Raw genomic sequence first — 21231 nt, 5'->3', positions numbered from 1 at the left:
TAGACAGACAGATAGATAGATAGATAGATAGATAGATAGATAGATAGATAGACAGATAGATAGATAGATAGATAGATAGATAGATAGACAGATAGATAGATAGATAGATAGATAGATAGACAGACAGATAGATAGATAGATAGATAGATAGATAGATAGATAGATAGACAGACAGACAGACATATAGATAGACAGATAGATAGATAGATAGATAGATAGATAGATAGACAGACAGACAGACATATAGATAGATAGATAGATAGATAGATAGATAGATAGATAGATAGATAGATAGATAGACAGACAGACAGACAGATAGATAGATAGATAGATAGATAGATAGATAGATAGACAGACAGACAGACAGACAGACAGACAGACAGACATATAGATAGATAGATAGATAGATAGATAGATAGATAGATAGATAGATAGATAGATAGACAGATAGATAGATAGATAGATAGATAGATAGATAGACAGACAGACAGACATATAGATAGATAGATAGACAGACAGATAGATAGATAGATAGACAGACAGACAGACATATAGATAGATAGATAGACAGATAGATAGATAGATAGATAGATAGATAGATAGATAGACAGACAGACAGACAGACAGACATATAGATAGATAGATAGACAGATAGATAGATAGACAGACAGATAGATAGATAGATAGATAGATAGATAGATAGATAGATAGACAGACAGACAGACATATAGATAGACAGACAGACATATAGATAGATAGATAGACAGATAGATAGATAGATAGATAGATAGATAGATAGATAGATAGATAGATAGATAGATAGATAGATAGATAGACAGACAGACAGACATATAGATAGATAGATAGACAGACAGATAGATAGATAGATAGACAGACAGACAGACAGATAGATGTTAGATGGTTGAAAAATATTTTTTGGTACAAAAAGGGATGTTTGAAATAGCTCATTTGAATATCTGTAGTTTAAGGAATAAAATAAATGATATCTCAGAAATATTACAGAATTATAATTTCCACATATTAGCCATTTCAGAAACACATTTAGATTTAACTATTAATAGTTCTGTATTGAATATAGATGGCTATAATTTATATAGGCAGGACAGAAATTTGTATGGAGGAGGAGTAGCTTGTTATGTTAAAAATAATATTCCAGTCAAAGTTAGAGGAGATCTTAATATACCAGGAGTTGAAGTAATATGGGTACAGTTACAATTACCTTATGTAAAGCCTGTTCTTATCGGATGCTGTTATAGACCACCAAATGCTACTGTAATGTATTTGGATCAAATATGTGAATTGTTGGATAAAGCATGTGAAATGGGAGATGAAATCTACTTCTTAGGAGACTTTAATATAGATTGGAAGTCTACGAATTGTACATCAAAGGGTAAATTACTTTCTTTAGCTAATACTTGTAATTTGTCTCAAATAGTTAAGGATTATACACGAGTAAATTTGAAAGCCGATGGCACATATTCAGCAACTCTTATTGATTTAATTTTTACAAATGCAAAAGATTTATGTTCGGAGGCAGTCTCTATTCCAGTCGGTTGTAGTGACCATAATTTAATAGCTGTGAAAATAATTACAAAAGTATCTAAATGCGGTCAAAATTTTATTCATAAAAGGACATATAAAAAGTTTAAAGAGAATGATTTCGTAGAAGAAATGAGGAGTGTAGACTGGTTGGAGGTTACACAGCAGCAGAATCCTGCTAGAGCTGTGGCCATTTTTGATAACTTGATAACTAGAGTAATAGACAAACATGCTCCTTTAAGGAAACAAACTGTAAGAAATGTCTCAACTCCATGGCTGGATCAAGAGCTTAAAGAATATATGAGGCATAGGAATCAAGCTAAAGTAGAAGCTATTAAACAGAATGATGTGATTCAGTGGAATGAGTATCGTAAATTGAGAAATCAGGTGACTAAAATGAACAAACGTAAAAAACAAATATATTATCAAAATAAGTTAAAAGATGCTGGAATGGACAGTGCAAAGGTATGGAAAACACTTAATGAATTACTGGGAAGGAAAACAAAACGTAATACAACATCATTAGAGGCTGATGGGATTTGTCTTACTAGACCAAAAGAGATTGCTAATTATTTGAGCCATTTTTTTAAGCATAAAATACAAAAAATTAGACAAGCCATGGATTTGGGACAAGATGAAAATATCTCATATGATCTAATATCAAATAGGATAATGAAAACAAAAGATTGCACATTTAAATTTAACACTGTAACAGAGGATAATGTGAAGAAAATATTACAAGCAAGTAAAGATAAACCCTGTGGAATAGATCACTTAGATGTTAAATTGTTGAAGATGGTGGTAGATGTCATTGCTTTGCCCATTTCTCATATTATTAATCTGAGTTTAATAGCAGGTATTTTTCCCTCACAATGGAAAAAAGCAAAAATTTTACCTTTAATAAAAAATAACAAAGAACAGTTTTCAGGTCAGAACAGCAGACCAATAAGTTTATTACCGGCAGTAAGCAAAGTGATGGAAAAAGTTGTGTATGATCAAATACAAGAGTATTTGGAAGTAAATGGGTTAAACACAATGTATCAGCATGCTTATAAAATGGGTCATTCCACAACAACAGCACTCACTCAGTTAACTGATTATTGGCTACAGGAAATTGATAATAAGAATTTAGTGGGTACAGTATTTTTAGATCTAAGCGCAGCCTTTGATGTTCTAGACCATAATATTTTATTAAAAAAGTTAGTTTGTTATGGATTTGAACCAACTGCTGTTAGATGGATTGAAAGTTATCTTAGAAAACGTGAGTACACAGTTTACTTTAATGGTAGCTACTCTGAGGTGGAAGAAATGAGTTGTGGGGTGCCCCAGGGTAGTTGTTTAGGACCCCTTTTATTTTCCATTTTCACAAATGATTTTCCACTTGTAATTAAACATGCAACCATGGCAATGTATGCAGATGACACAACATTGTGTCAATCAGCAAGAGATATAGATCAACTGAATATTATGTTAAATATGGAGTTAGACTTGGTCATACAATGGATTACTGAAAATAAATTACTTATTAATGCAGGTAAAACAAAATGTATGATACTTGGGTCAAAATATTTTCTTAAGCCATCATTAAAATTGCACTTAGATATAGGAGGAAATGTGATTCAGCAAGTAGAAGAAATTCATCTATTGGGTATAATTGTGGATAGCTCACTGTCTTGGAATAGCCAAATAAATAAAATATTGCAAAGAATGGGTCGTAGTATGGGAATAATCAGATACTGTAAGAAATTTATTCCCAAATGGCTGATCAAACGATTAGCCCAATCTTTAGTATTAGTTCATTTAGACTACGCGTCAGTTGTTTGGTCAAATACCAATGAAAATAATTTATACAAATTGCAAGTCGCACAGAATAAAGTGGCACGTATCGTTTTGGGTTGTCCATATACAACTAATATAATCACAATGCACAATAATTTGGCATGGTTAACTGTAAAATATAGATTGAAATATTTTCTTTTATTATTTATTCATAATATCATTGAAACAAAAACTCCTGAAATAATTTATAGAAATTTGACATTTTTTGCTGATCAACATAATTACTGCACAAGACAAACCATTGGAATGAGATGTGTTCTGCCTCAAGTAAGAACTAATCAGTTTCAGAGAGCAGTTTTTTATCGGGCCATGGTTGCATGGAATGGATTACCAGGATTTTTGTTGTTGGAAAATAACAGAAATTGTTTTCGAAAGAAATTAAAATTATTTCTGTTCACACAAGAGTCATGATGCTGGAAGAGTATGGTAATATTGAAAGATGTTTTATAGTTTGTATTGGGGAGCTATTTATGGGTTATATGTTCAAATGTATAGCATTTTTGTTTGTTTGTTTATTTATTTAATTGCATTGGGCTATTGTAGATGATGTCCAGTTTGTGGATGGGTGTGAGTGGGTGGTTGTGTGTGTGTGTGTGAATAATGTACAAAATAATGAATTATGTAAATTTGTGATGTAATGAAGAGGAGACCCCAGGAAGAATAGCAACTGAGATGTCAGGCGCTAATGGGGATCTTAATAAATGAAATGAAATGAAATGAAATAGATAGATAGATAGATAGATAGATAGATAGATAGACAGATAGATAGATAGATAGATAGATAGATAGATAGATAGATAGACAGACAGACATATAGATAGATAGATAGATAGATAGATAGATAGATAGATAGATAGATAGATAGATAGATAGACAGCAGGGCCGGCCCGAGGCATAAGCGAACTAAGCGGCTGCTTGGGGCCCCCTCGCCACCAGGGGGCCCCCAAGCGAGTTTTTTTTTTTTTTTTTTACATATTAATTAAATTAAACAAGTGACATAAATTAATGAATGGATTAATAATTCAAGACAAGAAAATTCTGATTTCATGATCAATATACCTGCCTACAACTGCTGCTGTGTCTGCCAGTGTTTGAGTCATATGCGCATAACCTCGCGTGCATAGAAAATTCGTGCGCAAAGTCACGGTATAGTTAAGCCATTTCACACAAATTTGATTTGATCAATGATTTATCCTTTAAATTTAATGATATTCAGAACAGAACAAGAATAAAAAAATAACTATAAACAAGCCAAAACGAAATAATTTAAAGCGAACGTGAAAGCGGATCTCTCTCATTAGAATCAAAATGTTTCAACATTCACGATGGATTTGGATGGTAAACTATGCTTTATTATAGGCTTCTTTGTACTTCACCCACGTTCCAATATCGAGGGAAAAAATCATTCCCTTCACATGCGCAAAAATGTGCTTGGAAACATCACAGTGGAGCGGTGCTTAGGCTACGCAGCGCTGAATGGTACGAATTGTAGGCTACTACTGACTATTTAAAAAGAGCAGTGTAATTTTTATATGTTAGTTTGACTATTTTATTATTATATTTTATTACGGCTATAACGAACAGGCTGCGATGTCAAGATTGCAGTGCTGGAATATGTTGTGTGTGTGCGAGGCGCGGGCGCGAATGAACAGTGGAAACATAAACACATAGGACTCCGTCATGTTCATATAAGACATCATTCAAACTGCAAAGGGTTGCAAAACGTTGGAGGATATTTTGCAAATATTTTTTTTTATATGTTTTTTGACAGTTTGTTTTCAGAAGTTTCAAAGAGTTAGTAAAAGAGTAAAGAAAAAGTTAAAACATTTTTATTTAAGTATCTATTTTTTATTAAGTAGGCTATTTATTTTGTATTAATACATAACCTCATTGTATTAATTTATAATGTAACATTATAGAGTGACATTGTGTCAATAATCGTCAAGCACAGGTGACTCCGCGTGGTGGGAGGGGGCCCCCAAAAGGCTCGGGCCGGCACTGATAGACAAACATATAGATAGATAGATAGATAGATAGATAGATAGATAGACAGACAGACATATAGATAGATAGATAGATAGATAGACAGACAGATAGATAGACAGACAGACAGACAGACAGACAGACAGACATATAGATAGATAGATAGATAGATAGATAGATAGATAGATAGATAGATAGATAGATAGACAGACAGACAGACAGATAGATAGATAGATAGATAGATAGATAGATAGATAGATAGATAGATAGATAGATAGACAGACAGACAGACAGACAGACAGACAGACATATAGACAGACAGACAGACATATAGATAGATAGATAGATAGATAGATAAATAGATAGATAGATGATAGATAGATAGATAGATAGATAGATAGATAGATAGATAGATAGATAGATAGATAGATAGATAGATAGATAGATAGATGATAGATAGATAGATAGATAGATAGATAGATAGATAGATAGACAGATAGACAGACAGACATATAGATAGATAGATAGATAGATAGATAGATAGATAGACAGACAGACAGACAGACAGATAGATAGATAGATAGATAGATAGATAGATAGATAGATAGACAGACAGACAGACATATAGATAGATAGATAGACAGACAGATAGATAGATAGATAGATAGACAGACAGACAGACAGACATATAGATAGATAGATAGACATATAGATAGATAGATAGATAGATAGACGATAGATAGATAGATAGACAGACAGACAGACAGACATATAGATAGATAGATAGACATATAGACAGACAGACATATAGATAGATAGATAGATAGATAGATAGATAGATAGATAGATAGATAGATAGATAGATAGACAGACAGACATATAGATAGACAGATAGATAGATAGATAGATAGATAGATGATAGATAGATAGATAGATAGATAGATAGATAGATAGACAGACAGACAGACAGACAGACAGACAGACAGACATATAGATAGATAGATAGATAGATAGATAGATAGATAGATGATAGATAGATAGATAGATAGATAGATAGATAGATAGATAGATAGATAGATAGATAGATAGACAGACAGATAGACATAGATAGATAGATAGATAGATAGATAGATAGATAGATAGATAGACAGACATATAGATAGATAGATAGATAGATAGATAGATAGATAGATAGACAGACAGACAGACAGACATATAGATAGATAGATAGATAGATAGATAGATAGATGATAGATAGATAGATAGATAGATAGATAGATAGATAGATAGATAGATAGATAGATAGATAGATAGATAGATAGATAGATAGACAGACAGACAGACAGACATATAGATAGATAGATAGATAGATAGATAGATAGACAGACATATAGATAGATAGATAGATAGATAGATAGATAGATAGATAGATAGATAGATAGATAGATAGATAGACAGACAGACAGACAGACAGACATATAGATAGATAGATAGATAGATAGATAGATAGATAGATAGATAGATAGACAGACAGACAGACAGACAGACAGACAGACATATAGATAGATAGATAGATAGATAGATAGATAGATAGATAGATAGATAGATAGATAGATAGATAGATAGATAGATAGGGTTCCAGAAATCAACATTATTGCACTTGTAGAAACACTCAATATTGTGATCAGAAGCTCATTTGTTGTTTAAAGAAGACAATGTTTAAAGAAATGCCACACTATGGTACTACTGTATGTACAATTATTTATTTTTATTTTTTTATTTTTTGTAGTAGTAGTCCTTAATTTAACACTTGCTTGAACAGTTGTATAACACAACAGCAGTGTTAATCTCAAATCAATGTTACACAGGTAAAACATGACAAGAAAAAAACAACACGATATGATATAACTATGCGTTATAGAAATATGTTGAATGAATTGATTCAAATAACAAACTCTGAAAAAGCTGAACTGGGTTAATTGTTAGGGTTAACTGGGTTTTGTTAGGGTTAATAAACTCACTCAGATCCTACATGCAAAATAATCTCAATTATAAAATGTTATTTGTGTATCACAGTGTCAAAACTAAGGCAATCATTGACATTTACTCTAATCGTGCTGAATGTCAGCGAGCCGTATCATGCTGACACACACCAGCAGCTCATGAATACAAGCAGAGAAAAGGCAGAGAACGACAGCAAGAGGAGGAGGAGAGATGAAGAAGGAGAAATATAAACGTGTTGCAGAGCAGATATTCTGCTGTAAGAGCTGGTGTGGAGAGGAGAGGAGAGATAAAGAGAAGCTGTGTGGAAGGAAGATGGCGAGCAGTGGAAGATGATTGGATGAGCTGTGAGGAGGCGTGACCAGAGTCTGAATGATTTGTGCGACAGTTACCAGAGAAAGAGGAGGTGAGAGACTGTGCGTTCAGCGTGTGTGTGTGTGTGTGTGTGAGGGGGTGTAAGAGCGCAGGAATAATCGCAGGAGATCCTGTTCTGCGGGAGCTGTTGGGCTCTTGTATGCTGAGAGGACATGTACACTACGGCTCAGGCTTCTGTCTCTGCTTTATAGCTGGACTGAAGAGCACAGAGGACACTCGATGGACTGAACCTGTTAGCGCTCCGGCAGACCTCTGAATCCTGAAGCAAACCCAGAGGGATAAAGACGCTGAGGCTGAGGTAGAAGGAGACAGAAGTAGCGTGGATAAAGGGAACTCGATTTTAAGGAAAGAAACAGAAACATGCAAAAGGTTTACCAGAAAATGAGAGGCAGCATGAGGGACAGGTTGAAGAGATGATGCGTTGGTTCAAAACTGAAGATTGAAACCTTGATTAGCAAAGCAGTGCAATCCTCTGTGTATTAGAAAACGTGTCAGTTCATCTGTATTCATCTGTCCATTCATGCTGTCTGGGAAACCTTCAGCTGGTTTGGAGGTCAAGAAAATACTGGATATTTTCCACAGTCCAGGCGTGAGTGGGACGACTCCTAGTTTCTCCAGTAGGCGTCCATCAGACCTGTCTGTGAGCATCCAGGTGTGCCGAGGTCGTCTCTTCATCAGGCACCACTGGCAGCTCGGACATGTTGGAACGAGTCTGGTTCAATGTATGTTTGTGGTAAGGCATCTCCCCCAATGAGGCGGCGTTACAGCACCGGTGTCATTGATCCAGCAAGGTCCAGTGAGGATTAATTGCAGTGCAGGAAATTAATGAAGTGCGTCTGGAAGATATTGAATCAGCAGTTAAAAGTGATTAAACACTGAGGACTGTGGGTGGACCTTTCGTTGGACTTTATTCCTCGAATGTCTACACCTTGTAACATTCGGCTTGTGGACCAAAGACGGTTGCATCTTGTCAAGATCCTGTTTTAAAAAATGCGAACTCCTTTTGATCAAAAAAACAAATAATGTCCATGTTTTAAGGACAGTGGGCTTGTGCTTTCCAACTTGCTAGTTTATCACGTTTCCTACTTTGTGACTTGTCTTGTAAAAGTGGGGATCATCTGGCCTGTGGGGGTCCGGGCTCCGGCCCCGGCCCCGGCCCCCGACCCGAAGATGCGGCGCTCGAGTACCGACGAGACCCCGTACCGACGCAGTCCCTCTCTGGACAGCAAACCGGGGTCTCCTCCTCTGCGCTACAGCGGGGAGTACGAGTACCACAGCTCACCCTTCATCTTTGGCATCCGTACCACCCCAGGGTCACAGAAAGCCAAAGCCAGCTACACCACAGCACAGGGCAGAAAGTATGTGGTGTTTTACCTGGACCTGTCCTTCATCTTCCTCCTAGAGCTGCGGCGCTGCAGGATGGCCGAGGGATGCCTGAGGGCCCTGAGATACGGGATGGTGTTCTTCAATCTGCTCTTCTGGGTGAGTGCGATTCCTATACATCTCTTCTGTTAATACATCCAATGTGTGTTGTTCCAAACCTGCATGGCTTCCTTTCTTCCATGAAACACAGCAGATGTTTAGCTGAATGTTTGAGCTACTCTTTCCCATAGAACGACCACTAGTGACCAAGCTCCAAAAATGACCAAAACACCATAAAATTATCATAAACATGGTCATTATGAAGTGAGAGCTATTCCCCACCACCGCAGCGCTCAAACCCTGCATGTTTGTGTTGCTTTATGATCAGTGTAAGAACCAGTTGGATTTTGGTGACATCAGCCTGGACTCCATGGTCACTATTTATGTCCTGACTTGAGTCAGATGAGTTTCTCTGAGATGATGCAGAGATGGGCACTCGAGTTAGTGACTCAGACTCCAGTCGCATTTTAATAGACTTCAGACATGAAATGACTTCAGGCTTGACTCGACAAAAAGGACTCTTGAATATAAACAACTCAAGTCAAGTCTCAAGTCAACTACTGAATTATAAAGAATGAATTTGTGTTTTATTTGAATGATTTTATAATATCTGCATAACATATATTTTCCCAATGTGTCGCGGTAGATCGGACTCTTATCATAGAATTTGATTACGTATGTCTGTGTATTGCTCATAAACTCTGAAATGTCATAAGAGTCTTGCTGCCAGGATGATTGTTTTGAACACTGTAATGGGTTATGAAGTAACAAGCTGGATGTACATTATCCCTTACATCTTAGGACCTTTATTACAAACAAAACAGATGATTGAAAGATCATATATTTTGTATATATTATACAACTTAGGATTTAAAAAAAAAATTTGTAAGGCTTGAAATGATTTGAGACTCGACTCGGATTCATGACAAAAGACTCCAGACTTGACTCAGACTCCAGTGATAAAGACTTCAGACTTGACTCAGACTCCAGTGATAAAGACTCCAGACTCAAACTCCAGTGATAAAGACTCCAGACTTGACTCAGACTCCAGTGATAAAGACTCCAGACTCAAACTCCAGTGATAAAGACTTCAGACTTGACTCAAACTCCAGTGATAAAGACTCCAGACTCAAACTCCAGTGATAAAGACTTCAGACTTGACTCAGACTCCAGTGATAAAGACTTCAGACTTGACTCAGACTCCAGTGATAAAGACTCCAGACTTGACTCAGACTCCAGTGATAAAGACTTCAGACTTGACTCAGACTCCAGTGATAAAGACTCCAGACTCAAACTCCAGTGATAAAGACTTCAGACTTGACTCAGACTCCAGTGATAAAGACTTCAGACTTGACTCAGACTCCAGTGATAAAGACTCCAGACTTGACTCAGACTCCAGTGATAAAGACTTCAGACTTGACTCAGACTCCAGTGATAAAGACTCCAGACTCAAACTCCAGTGATAAAGACTCCAGACTTGACTCAGACTCCAGTGATAAAGACTCCAGACTCAAACTCCAGTGATAAAGACTTCAGACTTGACTCAGACTCCAATGATAAAGACTTCAGACTTGACTCAGACTCCAGTGATAAAGACTCCAGACTCAAACTCCAGTGATAAAGACTTCAGACTTGACTCAGACTCCAGTGATAAAGACTCCAGACTCAAACTCCAGTGATAAAGACTTCAGACTTGACTCAGACTCCAGTGATAAAGACTCCAGATTCAAACTCCAGTGATAAAGACTCCAGACTTGACTCAGACTCCAGTGATAAAGACTCCAGAATTGACTCAGACTCCAGTGATAAAGACTCCAGACTTGACTCAGACTCCAGTGATAAAGACTTCAGACTTGACTCAAACTCCAGTGATAAAGACTCCAGACTTGACTCAGACTCCAGTGATAAAGACTCCAGACTTGACTCAGACTCCAGTGATAAAGACTCCAGACTTGACTCAGACTCCAGTGATAAAGACTGCAGACTTGACTCAGACTCCAGAGATAAAGACTCCAGACTTGGCTCAGACTCCAGTGATAAAGACTCCAGACTTGACTCAGACTCCAGTGATAAAGACTGCAGACTTGACTCAGACTCCAGAGATAAAGACTCCAGACTTGACTCAGACTCCAGTGATAAAGACTCCAGACTTGACTCAGACTCCAGTGATAAAGACTCCAGACTTGACATCTCTGCCACAGTCATTTGTGCTGTGTGTGATCACATAATATACCAGGCTTAAATAACTTCTTGTTCTACAACTAACAATTTTATGACAGATGCTTTGGTAAAAGTGTGTCTAGTAAAAATATTAACTCTTTCCCCGCAAGTGTTTTGTTTTTTAAAGTTGCCAGCCAGTGACAGCATTTTTTATCATTTTCACCAGGGATGCTCCGATCTGCCTTTTTTGTCTCCGATACTGATTCCGATACCTGGGATTCAGTATTGACCGATACAGAGTACCAATCCGACACTAAAATAAAAATAAAACAGTGCTGAATTACCTAACAAACTGTATGCTTCGCTGTGTGGAAGAGACTAGATCATTCTTTTTTGCAAGGCATTAGGCTTCATTACGGTAACACTTTACAATAACAGTACATGGATAATCATGTACTAATACCTGAATTAATAGTTACTTAAACATGAGCTCATGATTCGTGAAGATATGAACTAATCATGAATCAATGAAGAGCCATCCTTAACTACAACAGGTGTCATAATGATTCATGCATGAATAACAGCAGCTTTAACTACATGTTTAACTACATTAGCACCAGCCGCCACTGTGTGAATTTGATAGTAAGTTTATGATAAATCATGAGCTGAATTTTGTAAGTAGTTAGCAGTTAATCATTTACATTTACATTTCTGCATTTGGCAGATGCTTTTATCCAAACCGACTTACATTGCATTTCAAGGTACACATTTTTACATTCTTATCAGTTCTTGCTTTCCCTGGGAATATTGAGTTACTAATGAGTTAATTATGATGTGCCACCTCAAGTAAAGTCATGAAACAATGATGCACTTACAAATCATTAACTAAAATATGAACAAACATATACACTAAGAGTGCCATCCTTATTCCTTTACACCCCTGTACAAAAACCAAAGATAAAAAAATGTGGGTAGTTCTTTTATTTTTATTTATATAATTAAACATATATGGACTTAAAAGAAAGCCCCAACATACCTGTAAAGACACATATAATAAAGTGCGCCAATAATGAGTGTCCCACCAGAAACAAAACCCTAGAAAGGAAAGCAGCTATGACTAAACATAAATTAACTATAAAAATCAGAAAACAGTTTAGATCAAAATAAATTTATTAGTGGTAGTTATTAGTCAATTTTCCATGTTTGATTAGACAGATCTGTGTAATTAATAAATAATCATGTGCCATTCCAATTATTTGTCACAAAGCTGCAGATTCTTATTTATTCTGAGCCTGATTGATTTAGTTTACCCCTAAATGTTAATTAATGCATTAACTATTAAACATGTACTAACATGTTATTCATGCATGAATCATTATGACTCCTGTCGTAGTTAAGGATGGCTCTTCATTGATTCATGATTAGTTCATATCTTCACGAATCATGAGCTCATGTTGAAGTAAGGGTTAATTCAGGTATTAGTACATGATTATACATGTACTGTTATTGTAAAGTGTTACCAATATTACTTTCCTAACTTTGTAAAACAAAATAACAAACAGACAAAAATGTAGTGAATTATTTATTGAATAATTGTGCACCAGTGCAACAACTGTAAATAAAGCAATAGCTTCATAAGCTGTGTAGACATTCTAAATAAACAGGAGTTTGTAATGGTTTAGTGTAAATAGGAATTTACCATCCAATACAAAAGCAGCTTAATAAACCAGTAGCTAGACTAGCTTGGTGAAACAACATGTAAAATCAATCAGAAACAAAATATGTTTTATAATGGTTATGTCTGTACAAATAGAAATTTAAAACCCAATGTACAACAAAAAAAATAAATGAGCCGAAACTGAGAACTGTTTTTTCAAAATGGCGACGCCAATGACAGCCTTAGTGTGATGCTCTCCCATTCTTCTGTTGTTTTTGTTTATTTGTTCTGTATTTAGTCATTCTTTATCTATAGTGTTTTACCAGAGACGGACTCCTTAACATTAAGCAGCACATACCAGACAATATTTTTCCAGTTTTTGATTATTCAGATGTTTTGTTGGACATTCTAGAGGGGCAGGTTATGCTCCGTGAACGCAGGATCCGAATGACGCTCCCAAGTATTCATCTTGCGAATCTCCGATCACTTCCTAACAAAATGGACAAACTACTTCTCACCCGCATTAACAAGGGCTTTTCATACTCTGCTGCACTGTGCTTCACTGAAACCTGGATAAGTGAAGCTATTCCAGACAACACGCTCCATCTGCCGGGCTTCCAGCTGTTCTGAGCGGATCGCATCACGGAGGTAACGGGGAAAACAAGAGATGGGGGATTGTGCTTCTACAGTAATGAAAGTTGTTCAGATGTAACAACGCTGAAGAAGATGTGCTCTCCTAATCTAGAGGTGCTGTTAGCTTGCACGTTAGCTTGTTTGGAAACAGTCTAGCTGAGCATGTTAGCGCATGATGTCACACGCTGCCACAGCACAGGATTACCACGAGAACAATGAGAGAGATCGAGTCCATCAACACTCTCAAAACTTCAGTCGTTTCCTTCTCATGGGTTCAACATTTCATTCAGTAATGTTAGACAGTTTTGATTTATATGCTGTTTAATGTTTGATGATCGTGTTATTATACATGTGCGTCAGCAATTCTTCTATTGCTTGTTTCTGCTTCTTCTTCGCCTGCGTTTTAATCTGGAGATTCTGTGGTCTTTCAGAAGTAACAGCGCCCCCTACCATATAACAGTGATAACACAGATAGCTGGATAATTTCATTAATGGCAGGGAAAGAGTTAATGTGGAGGCGCTGACAGTCTCCATTATGGCTGATACTCTAGGTTGTTTTTTTACTTGGCATTTAGACTCAGCTGTGTTCGTTGTTTGCTGCCACTGTTATTTCCTCACTTGTGTCACAGTGTGGCTGAACACATATTTCAGTGCTGTCCCTCCTGTGTGAGAAGAATGACAGAACAGTAATAGCATATGTCAGGTGAGCTGACTGATTCTCTGGACGTCATCTGTGCTTCAGTGCTCCAGCGCTCAACATCAACGCCTGTCTAGCGTCTCTGCTGTTTGGAACGGGAGGCTAGTATCTGTGATAATAAGCCCCATCTGTGTTGGACAACATGATTTCTTATTTTGCTCTTATCACGTGACCACTGCTCAGTCCGGATGACAGCATTTAAAATTTAAAGAGGACATTTTTTAAAGATTATTCTTCATTTGGCAAATAAGTAAAGCATTGAATAAACATTACAGAAAAGCCTTTAAAAGTAAAAATACTGATTGTTGTATTTTATATCATTGATCATAAAGCTGTCAGTCCACAGCAATCCTTTGTTTTATTAAGTTTATCAGTCTATCTGATGTAGACTCAGGATTTACATGTGGCATTAAGATGTGTTTTTGCTAATCCGATCACAATCAGTCAGAACTAAATATGAATGGAAACAGGGTCTTGTTATTGGATCACTAAAACCACATATGGAGGTAGTCAGAAATGCACCTGACCATATCGCATTTGTTGAAATGCCATCCGTCGAATGTGTCCGGATCAGAGTCAAGCTCCACCCACTGCCCTGACATGACGTGTCCGGATCAGAGTGAAGCTCCGCCCACTGCCCTGACATGACGTGTCCGGATCAGAGTGAAGCTCCGCCCACTGCCCTGACATGACGTGTCCGGATCAGAGTGAAGCTCCGCCCACTGCCCTGACATGACATGTGTCCGGATCAGAGTGAAGCTCCGCCCACTGCCCTGACATGACATGTGTCCGGATCAGAGTGAAGCTCCGCCCACTGCCCTGACATGACGTGTCCGGATCAGAGTGAAGCTCCGCCCACTGCCCTGACATGACGTGTCCGGATCAGAGTGAAGCTCCGCCCACTGCCCTGACATGATGTGTTGAGGAAGAGCACCAACAAGCGATTCAAACTTCCAATACACACACATTAATAATAATGATACATTTAATTTATAATGCACTTTATATTTAAGTAAATCTCAAAGTGCTACACGATAAAAAAGGATAAAACAGGATAAGGGGAGTTCAATCAAAAGCTCTCTTAAAAAGGTGGGTTTTAAGGCCTCGTTTAAAAACATCCAAAGTCTGTGGTGTCCTCAGGTAGTCAGGGAGAGCATTCCACAGACTAGGGGCAGCTGAGCAGAAAGCCCGATCTCCCATTGTACGAAGATTGGTCCTGGGAGGTTTCAGGAGATACGCTGAGGCAGATCGGAGGGCACGTGTTGAGGTCTGTGGGGTAAGGAGTTTCTTGAGGTGGGGGGGGGGGGCTTCACCATGGATGCACTGGTAGGTAAGTAGAGAGACCTTGTACTCAATCCTGAGTGAGACAGGAAGCCAGTGGAGTGATTTGAGGATGGGGATGATGTGGTCATGTTTGCGCACCCTCAACAGGATCCTAGCGGCGCTGTTCTGGATGTTCTGCAGCTTCTGAAGGCTTTTTTCAGAGATCCCAGTTAGGAGCGCATTACAGTAGTCCAGCCTGGAGGAGATAAAGGCGTGGACAAGCTTTTCCACATCTGCAGAGGTGAGTATGGGACGAAGTTTGGCAATGTTCCTGAGGTGGAAGAAGGAGGTCTTGCAGAGATGTTTAATGTGAGCCTCAAATGTCAGATGGGAGTCCATTTTAACACCCAGGTTTGTGGCTGATGTTAAAAGTGGAATATTTTGGCCAGAGAAGGTGATGCTGGTAATGTCCGATGACCGAACCTGGTGTGGAGTGCCAACTAAGATGGCTTCAGTCTTCGTGCTGTTTAGCTGCAGAAAGTTTTGTTTCATCCATGCCTCTACCTCGTCCAGGCAGGTGGTCAGAGTGGATGATGTCAAGGCGGAAGAGGAAGTAGGGTTTGTCCTGATGTATAGTTGAGTGTCATCAGCATAGCAGTGGAATGAAATTCCATGCCGGCTGATGACGTGGCCAAGGGGGAGCATGTAAAGAATAAACAGGGTGGGGCTGAGCACTGAACCTTGAGGGACACCACAGGTGACGTTGTGTGGCAGGGATTTAGTCTTTCCCAAGGCGACATGCTCAGTTCTCCCAGTAAGGTAGGATGAGAACCACTCAAGGGCAGAGTCAGAAACACAGATAACGGAATTTAGACGGTGGAGGAGGATGTTGTGGTCCACAGTGTCGAATGCTGCAGTCAAGTCCAGGAGGATGAGAAGAGATGGAGAGCCAGTGTCAGCAGTCATCAGCAGGTCATTTGTGACCCTGACCAGGGCTGTTTCTGTGCTGTGGTCAGGGCGGAAACCAGACTGAAACTTTTCAAACAGGTTGTTTTGTTTTAGATGGTCGTGAAGCTGTGCGGCAACTACTTTTTCCAGCACCTTAGAGAGAAATGGAAGGTTGGAGATAGGCCTGTAGTTGGCGAAGACTTCTGGATCTAGGGTGGTTTTTTTGAGAACTGGCCTGATGACAGCGGTTTTCAGTGTTGATGGGACAAAGCCAGCCCGGAGGGAGTGGTTAATGACCTTTGTGATAAGGGGACTTATGGCATGGAGGTTGGATTTAACCAGAGCTGTGGGGAAGGGGTCCAGGGCACAGGTGGATGGTTTCATCTTTTTAATAATGTCCTCAACCTCTCGCTGTGAGATGGCCAAAAAACAACAGAGATGTTGGGAAATCCCGGGCTGTGGTTCGGCAGTCGGGGCAGGCAGTGTGGAGAAACTGGATAGCAGGGAGCGGATGGTGTCTACTTTTTTTCTGAAAAAAGTAATGAAATTGTTGCACCTCTCCTCTGTTGCTTCTGAATGAAAGTGAGTTTGCGGTTTGAGGATGTCATGTATGCTAGAGAAAAGTTGCTTGGAGTTGCCAGGGCTGTTGTTGATAATGTTGGAAAAGAACTGTGAACGTGCATTTCTCAAGGACCTTGCATAGGACAGGGGCGTGGAGATCTAGGAGACTGCTCAGAGATTGGTTGTAGAAGTCAGCCGACTCAGTGGCTGAAGAGAAGTCAGCAGAGGAGAGATGTTGGAGGTCGATGGTCAAGGTGTTCTTTTTCAGGTCCCTATAACAGATTTGATGCCTGACTTTGTTTTGTGGGAACGGTAGTGACCGCTCCATTGAGATGGCCTTATGGTCAGATACACCCAAATCATACGCCAGAAGGTTGCTAATAGGGGCAGAGTTTGAAATGACCAGATCCAGTATGTGCCCCCTGGAGTGTGTGGGGACATCGACATGTTGTTGGAGGTTGAGGCAATCTAGTACTTGCAGAAACTCAGCTGTAAAGTGGCAGGAGGGGTTGTCTACATGAATATTAATATCTCAGAGTATAATAATGTTGGTAGAGGTGGTGCAGAGTGTTGTGAGAAGGTCACGTATCTCTGGGATGAAAGCTGAGTTTTGTTTGGGGGGCCGGTAGATCAGAAGTATTGTCATGGGGAAGGGAGGTTTACATTTAAATGCAAGGCATTCAAAATGAGGACAATGTAGGCAGGGGGAGGGGGACAGCTCCAAGTTTTGTCGGTGTATGACAGCTAGGCCGCCACCCCGACCAGTGCTGCGTGCTCTCTCCAGGTAGCTGTAACCGGGGAGGCAGACTTCATTTAGCGCTGAGTAAACCCCTGGCTGGTGCCATGTTTCTGTCAGGCACATTAAGTCTAATCCCTTTTCCATGATGTGGTCTTGTATGAAAGATGCTTTATTTGTGAGGGATTGTGTATTGAAAAGTTCTATTTTGAGTGTTGATGCTGTAGTAAATCTTTGTAGAGGCCGTAGTGCACTGGAATCCACTCCACGTTTTCTGGCCAGCTTAATGTGGAGAGATCTCGCGATGTTTCCCGTGCTGCTCAACTGAGCGTTCCGAGAACTCGCGATGTTTCCCTCGTTGTTAGCACCGAGAGCGACACTGCTCTGATGATGCGGCAGACGTGCGCCAGTGGTCCAGAAGGAGGGAATGTTTGAAGCAGGGTGGCCAGGCTGATGGTAAACAAACTTTCGATGGGAACTTCTGTGGATGTATCGCGGACGGCGCTGAAGTCCAAGTTCTTTGATGGCTGCAATAGGCGTGGGAATGGAGCGGTTGTTGAGAGTTAGCAGCTGTGGGATAGAATACTTGAGCTTCATGCCGGTCGCCGAAAGTGTTTGCCTGGATCTAGCTGCTAGCCAAACACAGAGATGGAAGACTGTCAAGCACAAAGAGAAGATGGTCCATATCATTGCAACGGGGTGCACAAGGAAAATGAAAATGTTTCAACACACTAAAGTACACTTTTAAAAAGGTTTTGTTTTATAGTCTTTTATTATTTCCAGTTTGCCCTCTTTAGTTCATGTTCTTTCCCCTTTTTCCTCTTTGATAAATTCAACATTACATTCAGTTTGCACTTAAGTATATTATTTTAAAGAATATTATTTCATTCATACTTTTTCTTTTCTTTCAAAAGTGTGCTAAAGTGTACTTCTTTTTCACAAGGGCTTCAACATTTCTTTTCAAATATTTCAGCCTGAAGTCTGGTGCATGTTCTGTGCATCTGTAAGTGCTTGAACAATGCAATCGTTCACTGCGTCCAAATACAAGAGTGAAGGCAGTGACAAGGTGAGTGGATTCACAGTGGATCTTCTCCCAGATAGTGTGAGTTGTGATCTCTGATTGAATTGGCGTTAAATGTCTGTGTAGAAGGGTTGATGTTATTAGCAGCTGACAAGCAGTGAGGGAATTTCCCCCATCAACTAGTCAAATGGTTAGTGTATAACAGGCACAGATACTGCTCACTACACTAAAACCTGAAACATAGAGGGAAAAAAATTGATTTCATGCATTGTTGCATTCCACAACACGCTGAGAGTTAAGGCCGTTCACACCAAGAATGATAACTATAAAGATACAGTAACTATAACAATAACATATATCAGCGTTCACACCAGCGCACAATATCATTCTGTTTGTTATAAGGCCGGGACACACGAAGCCGACGGTCGGCCATCGGCAATGGCATGCAGCTTTTGCGCTTCGGCCGGCTCAGTTTTTCCGGTGTGTTCTGCACAGTTTTAGGACAGATTCAGCATGTTGATCGGCTTTGGGCCGTCAGTGAGAAAGAGAACTCTGATTGGCTGTTCAGCTTAGAGAATTCATAGCATGAGAATAAAAGCGAAAGTGATAAAAGCGAGTTTAGAAGTGAAAACGGTACAGACATAAGGCTCTTATAATTTGACATCATCTTCCCTGAGCATTCAAATGCACGAATATTTTCATAAAAACATCTGCCGACTGGGATGAATAAAGTCATAAGCGTGCTGTGTGATTGATATTCAAAATGCTAAGTAAGCACTGCTTTGTTTACGGTTTGAATATATGCAGCCCTAGTTTCGGTTTCCCTTTTTGAACGACGAAAATAGACTATTGATACCTGCAGATAGATATTTACAGTTATTGGGCCCTATCTTTCACTCAGCGCAATTGACTTTGTACACCGACGCATGTATCATTCCTATTTTGCACCCGCGCACAGTGGACTTTTCCCTCCACAGACGCACGTCGGTAAACTAGGAAATACACTTGCGCTCCCGGGGGCGGTTCAGCGCAAAGAGGAGGTCGTGCTCCGGCGCAAACATTCCCAGATGCTATTTTAAGGACGCATGCTTGGCCATAATCAATGTAGTGTGTGCACAACACACACACACTTTGCTTCTCTCATCTACACAGAAGCAGCAGTTTTCATTTTTGCAAATCATACATTATTACGATAGTTAGATAGGTAGATAGATAGATAGACAGTTTATTATAAAAGCATACATCTAGCTTACACATTTACCCAAATTATCATGCGCCTGTTTAACCGAAGCTAATCTGGGTGTGTTTCTCCATCCCCAATGTCACTTCTCTGTGTTTTACGGCCCTGACGAGAACGCCGGTCTCCTCGGCTGTGAACCGCTCCTGGCAAATCCGCCGTTATAATAGCGATCCGCCATGGAACAAGCGCACCTGCTCTTAAAGGGAATGTGAGATGTCGCTCTGATTGGTTTATTTCACGTTACGCCCAAACCACACCTATGAGTAATGAAGCGACTTCAGAGCAACACATTTTAGATTTGCGTCAGAGAGTCATTTATCCCGCCGGTATAACAGCAACAGCGCCCGAGATCCGCCCACAAAGTTACTTGCGTTTCGCGCTTGATACTTGCGTTTCAGATCGTTAAAATAGGGCCCATTTACTTTACATGCAGACGCAGAAAGAGCGTGTAGTCAACAGTCGCCTTTAGTTCTTTTGTTGAGTTCAAGCGCAGCTTTTTGGCCGAGACGCAGCCAACAAGATGCGGCAACCCATCAACTTTCGTCGCTGCTAGTTCTTTGACGTCGGCTTTGTGTGTCCTAGGCTATAAGCACACTGCAGTTTGTCGTCCGTTTATCTTTAAAGTTATCGTTCTCGGTGTGAACAGGCCTTTACAGTATGTGTTCAGAATAAAGCTCTTATTTTAAGCTTTGATTCCTGCTGGTTTTTAATGTCTGAAAGAATCAGTTCAGTTCTTATGTGATTAGAATTGAGAAAAATCAGTGCAGACTTGACTGTGCCCAGAGCTCAGCCATGACGATAACCCACGGCGGAGTCGATGGAGGGAGGAGCCAAGGTATTGACATGGCCGACGACATCCACGGGACGACCGAGGGAGACAGAGCCGATGTTAGGGGATCCCAGGGCGCAGATGGAGAACTGATGGACTTGAGAGCCGCAGCTGGCACTGGAGACCAAGGCAGATAATCATCCTGCGGCGACTATCATCCGATGTGTAACCGGAGCATTCGAGGACTGAGACGGAGCCGATGCGACCGAGGACCCAAGTGGAGCCGGAGGGAGGGTGGAGCCCACTGGAGCCGGAGGGGTGGAGAGCTGGAGCGCTGCGGATGCCTTGTAAGCATGGAACCCAAGG

The 21231-nt window shown here is 39.7% G+C and overlaps 1 protein-coding gene across 2 annotated transcripts in view; it reads left to right on the top strand.

Annotated features, from left to right (window-relative positions):
- The window catches only part of tspan4a (tetraspanin 4a), a 60230-nt gene that overhangs the window by 7819 nt on the left and 31180 nt on the right, over nt 1-21231 (top strand). The window contains exon 2 of one of the 2 annotated variants that reach the window (XM_079875134.1): nt 9161-9240. In XM_079875134.1, the coding sequence (XP_079731260.1) occupies nt 9178-9240 (63 nt within the window). In that variant the 5' untranslated portion in view covers nt 9161-9177. Of the gene's footprint in view, nt 1-7782; nt 9241-21231 lie in introns of those variants that run through there. The other variant, XM_079875133.1, reaches the window with a different exon arrangement.

The sequence above is a fragment of the Squalius cephalus genome (genome assembly GCF_949319135.1).
Source record: "Squalius cephalus genome assembly, chromosome: 6".
Classification (NCBI taxonomy): domain Eukaryota; kingdom Metazoa; phylum Chordata; class Actinopteri; order Cypriniformes; family Leuciscidae; genus Squalius; species Squalius cephalus.
The sequence above is the reverse complement of the archived record's forward strand: the minus strand, read 5'-3'. Positions and strand labels throughout refer to the sequence as shown.